Raw genomic sequence first — 6,000 nt, forward strand, 5'->3', positions numbered from 1 at the left:
GGCTGATGGAGGCAGTAGGACAGACAGGAGAGCAGCAGCGGGGGCAGGGAGAGAGACAACTAGCCATCGGAGCCAGGTGACTCCTCCACCCTGCTCCACATATGCAACCAATGCTGTTCCTGTCCCCCACCCCGCCCTCCCTTCATCCCTGGAGTCACGCCTGGCTACTCCACACTGGGAGTGTCCTCCTGTCTGCTCTGTGGAGGGAGCCAGGGGGCTTATGGTGGGGTGTCCCTCTCCTCCCACCCATGTACCTGATTTCCACTAAGCTGGGGTTACAGCACAGGGGGAAATGTGTGTGTGCAGCTGCCTCTCTGGCTGCGAGAGCTGCTAGTGTCTGAACAAACCTAGTTCAGGCTCCTGACTCTGAATACTTTCTTAAGGAGACAGCACACTCACTCACTCAGGCACAGACACACTCCCCTCAACACAACACACGGTCACACACTCCCCTCAACATGCACACACACCCCTTCACAGTCCCCCCAACACACACCAGGGCTCCCTGCAGCCAGGTCACTTCCCCACCTGGGCTGTGCTGAGGCATCAGCAGCTACTGCTCTCCTGCCCTCCCCTTACACAGCCCGCAGGGAAAGTGACCTGGCTGCAGGAAGCCCTGACATCGCTCCTTACTCCCCCCCCCCCATCCCCTAGAGCTGCACGGGGGGCAGAGGAGCAGCAGTCCAGTGGGGGAGCAAGCAACAATGCCAGCTGCTTTGTGCATCCAGGTCAGTTTCCCAACGTGGGTGCAGGAGGGGGATGAAAGGGTTAGGGGCACAGGAGGCACAGTGCAGGGGTTAGGGGCTCAGGAGAGAGGTGCAAGGGGTAGGAGTGAAGGGGGCAGGGGTTGGGGCGCGGGGTATGCACTGTGCAAGGGTTGGGGCACAGAAGGGAGGTGCAGGGGTAGGAGTGAAGGGGTACAGGGATTGGGGCATAGGAGGGGAGTGCAGGGGTTGGGGTGCAGAAGGGGGCAGAGGTTGAGAGTGAAAGGGGTGCAGGGATTCAGGGTACAGCAGGGGGAGCAGGCATTGGGGCAAAGGGGGCACAGTGCAGGGGTTAGGGGGAAGACAGGGTCTAGAGCCTGGGGAGCCCATGGAGGACCAGGGGCAATGGGGGTTCCACACCCACGGAGGCCAGGGGCACCAAAATGCAAGTTCACCCAGGGTGCCATTTTCCCTAAGGCCGGCTCCGAGCTCCTGTATTATGCACAGCACTGGAGTTCAATTATAAAACAAAAAGAAATTCATTTAAGACAGAATAGAGATTCAAATAAAAGCCAGCGAGAGAGATGGGAACAAATGATTACATATAAAACAACCACATGCATTCTAAAGTCTAAATTTCACTCACAAGTTATCCTCCTATCTAAAAGGGTTTCTCACCCAAACTTCTCTTCACTGTTTTCAACCAAGCCTGGTTGAAATCCCTTTTTCCAGATGCAGATTTGCTGTCCTTTACTCCCTAGGAGAAAGATGCCAGGGTGTCTTTGCACCCCTAAATATACAAGAACAGACCTCTGATGTTCACCTCAAGATCGGGTTCCCCTCCGTTTACCTCTTCCTATTAATTTCACACTCAGGTCTCATCAGCTCTTTGTTAGCATTTTACTTAGAATGCTAATAGACTTCTATTAGAGAGAGAGAAGCTGCATGAGGTAATAACTTTTATTGGACCAATTTCTTTTGGTGAGAGAGACTTTTCAAAGCTGAGTTTTTCTTCAGGTCTGAGAAATATGGTCTCTCCCCAAGAAGTTGGTGCAATAAAAGAGATATTACCTCACCTACCTGTCTGTAATATCCTGGAACCCAGGTGGCGACAACTACACTGCATACAATAAACTCCTACTGTATGACATACAATGCACTATCACCCCCCTTAGATATAAGTGTCTCCCATCCATTGTCTGGAAGAGTTTGTCTCAAGACTAGGTACCTTTGAGTGACTAGTTTTTAATGACAGACAGACAGTGTGTGTAAGAAGAATGTGTGGAGTTGTGTGTTTTTATTTTTATATATAAGAATGTTGAGGAGTTGTGTATATGTATATTATATATATATACACACACACACTCTCCATAGACATCTCACAATGGTTATTATGTCTAATGTGACAGAGGCTTTCAACAGAGATGTTACATAACATTCTTTTGGTGAACCCAAGAGATACCTCTATACCCCAGCAACCTCTGCGAGTTGCCATCCCGTGGTTCTTCAGTCACACATGCAATCAGCACACTTTGTACAAATGCCTGAGTTGTCAAGCATAAGTATATATTTGTGAGGACACCTGACAACAGGCTTCCGGAGACTGGTGTGAGACAACAACTGAATGCACATATACTGAGGGGGTCTATTGGATTGGAAAAACTGTAATACAAAGAACAGATACTGCTAACTGCTCAGAATAAATAAATACACTCCAAAGTATGTCCAGAATTTTCTTATCTAAATCAAATACAGAACCCAACCTACGCAACATAGCTTCCTCTCATTAAAACAGACTTTCACCAAACAGAATGTAGAAGCAGCATTAGTCTTTCCAGCTAAGCTTTGACTTATGATAGATGTGCAGGAGTGCAGATATTTTAAAAAAGGACAACACAAATTTTTCCCCTAGTACCCTGTGCCATGCAACTGTGGAGGAAAAGGCTGGAGGAATGGGGAATCCAGTTATTTCTTTTCTTTTTTAAAAAAAGCATTTTCACAACCGTAACCAAAACTGCAGACTTCCGTTTAGTGCACTTAACTGGAAACAGTCACACTTTCTTCCTTTAAAAATATACAGAGCATACTGGTACAGTGTTCACCTTGTGAAATTTGAAATAGGTTGGGAGAAGTGAAGACTTTGGGCCCAATTCTATCCCTCTTATGATGAGTACTACCTTGTTTTCAATTAGGCTAATTGCAGAGTAAGCATCTACTCAACATGAGTAAGAATGGCAGAACTGCAGCCTTTATAAGGAGATATGGGAAGTATATACCCTCGGGCTTTTTTAATTTTTACACACACACTTAACTCAGTCAGGTTCATACAATAAGCAAAAGATCTGCTCTTCTGATGTATACTTATAAGTCATCCCTGACAGGGATGGCTCAACTGTATCCAGAGAGGGGTTATACAGTAAAGTTATTGTAACCCAACCTTCAAATTGGTGGCAGTTTTATAACAAGGGGTTCTTGCCAGCCCTCAAGATTCCCCTTCACCACCTCAATTAAACATACTATTCTGAGATATTAACCATGAAAGTTTATAGAAAACTGAAACTAAGGTGACTTTAAAGGCAAAGTCTAAGGAGGAAGAGATCTGAGTTGTGTATAGCTGGACTTAGAGGGGAAAAAAAGTTATTTTCCTGGACCACCACATATATCCCTATGGCATCTTGCCAAAATATTAACAGATTTATTATCTGATGTAAACAAACAGTTAAGTTCCACTCTGTAAGAAAGAAAAGATATGATGAATTCTGAGAAAGGATCTCTATAAAGTGGATCTTTTAAAATCAAGTAATTTCCTCCCCCCCCCCACCCACACACACACAGGACAACTTCACTGTAGGCCAAATCCTAAAGTTTGGTTTACTCAGTTTGGTAGGATTTGACCCTAAAAACACCCATTGACTTTTGTCTGTAGCGCCGCTGCTATTATCTAGGAAACTTTCCTGCTTCTGGACCGAGTAAGCAACCTCAGGATTTGATCCTATATACAGACTATATCAGAACTTGCATACAAAAATTCACCGGTAATAGTCATGGTTTCTGTCCTTCACTATAAACAATTTCACTTTAATCTGGTTCCACTGTATGAATAACTTTTGTAAGTACACTGCATGAAGTAAGTATCCAATATTGCAACAGACCTATGGTCTGTCTACCCCCCACACCCGGGCAGAGGATATAACCAGACACAATGTCGTGGGAAAATACAGCTGCAATGAGCTTCAGACAAATAAAACTTAATGTCACTTACTATGGAAGAACTTGTGGCAATTAGTTTGAAAGATGTAGCTATACAGATTGATTTTAAGGGTCTGTTTTTATTAGCTTATTACAAAAATTAAAAAGAAAAAAAATATTTTCAAAATTAAATAGATCCTTTTGGATGGCATCTTATGCACACCTGTGATATGGAATATGTACACATTTTGGATACTTTTCCATTAAATTGCTCACAAAGCACTTTATAAACCATCTAGATATTTACATCAATATTTCCACCTCTCTATATTTAGATCTGTATCTTACCCTAACTCACCTGTCTTTCAGCACTTAGCTAGAAGTACCATTTGCCACACATGGTTAAAACTTTCCTGCCTTGAATTCCCCTAGCAAGAAGAACTGCACCGTTATGCCGATCACAGAACCGAGATTTTGATGTGGTTTTATTTTATTTCTACCTAACCTGCCTATATGTACCTGCAATGGCAAAGAAATAAAATGGGTGGGAGATCAGCCGCGGGCGTCAGCGGCCCCCATCAGCGTGAATTCTCACGGGGCCTGTTTCAGGTCTCCCGCATCACCGTGGTGCCTACGTTCCCCGTGAAGCAAACCTGAGCTCTCCGCAGCGCCTGGGGCTAGGCTAAACTTGGAGAGCAGCGATGGGAGGGTTTGCTCCTGCCCGGCTGTGCCAGGGGGTCGCAGGCGGAGAAGCCCTGCCAGGGGAAGTTCCGCTGGCGCGCAGTACCTCGTTGTGGTGCAGGTGGTGCTGTCCCGGCAGCGCCGCCCCCTGCTCCCGCGCGGCTCCCAGCGTCTGCAGCAGGTGGGTGAGCTGGGCGGCCGAGAGGCTGCGGTTCTCCCCGAACAGGATCAGCACGTCGTCGGCGAAGCCCCCCGCTGCCGCGGAACCGCCCCGCGCACCCGCGGCCAGCGGACTGAATGCCGCGACAGCTGCCAGCGCTAGGGCCGCCACCCGGGGCATCTCGGCGCACCGAGCGCGGGGAGCTGCTCGCCGCTGACTCCGCGCCGCTTCCCACGCGCTCTGTCCCGGCTCTGCTCCCGCAGCTTCCCCACGCTCGCCAACACCCTCGCGGCGTCTCTCTCAGGCCCGGCGGGAGGCGGGTTGGGGCCGGCTGCAGCCTCCGCGCTTCGGGAAGGAAGAAGCGATGCTGCAGCCCAGCAACGCCTCGGCGCGCCTGATGAGAGAGCACAAGAGACGGGGCGATAAGGCAGCGCGGAGCCCAGGGCAGCCTGCGCGTAGTACCCCGCGGGCACCCCCCGTGCGGTGTCTTTCGCCCCAAGGAGCCAGACCCGGGCGAGGCTCCGCTGCGAACCCAGCAGGAGCACGCGGCGTCCTGGAATGGCCAGCGCGCTCAGCGGGAAGCCGCTTCCCCCCAAAACTGCTCCGAGGAGGAATATTTTTAGCCTCCTTAAAAACTCGCTCCCCATTCACGGCCCCCCAGTCTTGCATTCCCTCTGTCACACACAGTGTGACACCGTCCTCACCTGCTCTCTGCCTCCTTTACAGCCCTGCCTCTGCCCAGATAAAGACTAGAGGAGGGGCACGTGTTGCAATTCCACCGCCCCGCACGGGTACGTCGTCCGGCCCTTGCACCGGCTCCGGGGTTAAAGATCGGTCGTGCAGCTTAGTAGCTTTGGCGTTTTGCTTCTTCCAGCCAGAGAGCCGCCGACGTGAGCTGGGTTAGACAATAACTCCCGTTCCCTATGTAGCCGCCCCGCATACTACCTAGCAACATGTGGCTGAACCTTAGCCTCGGTTGGGAAATACCTGATTTATCGGTCAGGCTTGGCAGGCAAGGAGAAGTGGAGCTAGTTCTCCCACCCGAGACCAAAAAACTCCCTCCCCTTCGCTCCTCAGAGGTGCGTCTCTCTCCCACACGACTGACTGTGTCGCTTTCCAGCTAGGGTTGAAGTTAGAGATAAAAGAGGGAACACCACAGCTGATAAAGCCAATGGAATGTTGAGGGATGATTGTGCAGGGCATGAATTCTGTGCGAATGCTCCGTACACAGAGTGCCAGCTGCCTTGCATTAGCCCTACCGAAAAA

The 6,000-nt window shown here is 49.4% G+C and overlaps 1 protein-coding gene across 5 annotated transcripts in view; it reads right to left on the reverse strand.

Annotated features, from left to right (window-relative positions):
* The window catches only part of SLC39A8 (solute carrier family 39 member 8), a 41,974-nt gene extending 36,343 nt beyond the window's left edge, over positions 1-5,631 (reverse strand). For 4 of the 5 annotated variants that reach the window (XR_510121.4, XR_006176780.2, XR_006176779.2 and 1 more), the window contains exon 1: positions 4,681-5,048. Coding sequence is in view for 1 of the 5 variants with exons in the window: in XM_065596180.1 (XP_065452252.1) it covers positions 4,681-4,914 (234 nt within the window). In the remaining 4 variants the exon portion in view is untranslated. Of the gene's footprint in view, positions 1-4,680; positions 5,049-5,438 lie in introns of those variants that run through there. The other variant, XM_065596181.1, reaches the window with a different exon arrangement.
* Positions 5,632-6,000: the final 369 nt, after the last annotated feature.

The sequence above is a fragment of the Chrysemys picta genome, chromosome 5, assembly GCF_011386835.1.
Source record: "Chrysemys picta bellii isolate R12L10 chromosome 5, ASM1138683v2, whole genome shotgun sequence".
Classification (NCBI taxonomy): Eukaryota; Metazoa; Chordata; order Testudines; family Emydidae; genus Chrysemys; species Chrysemys picta.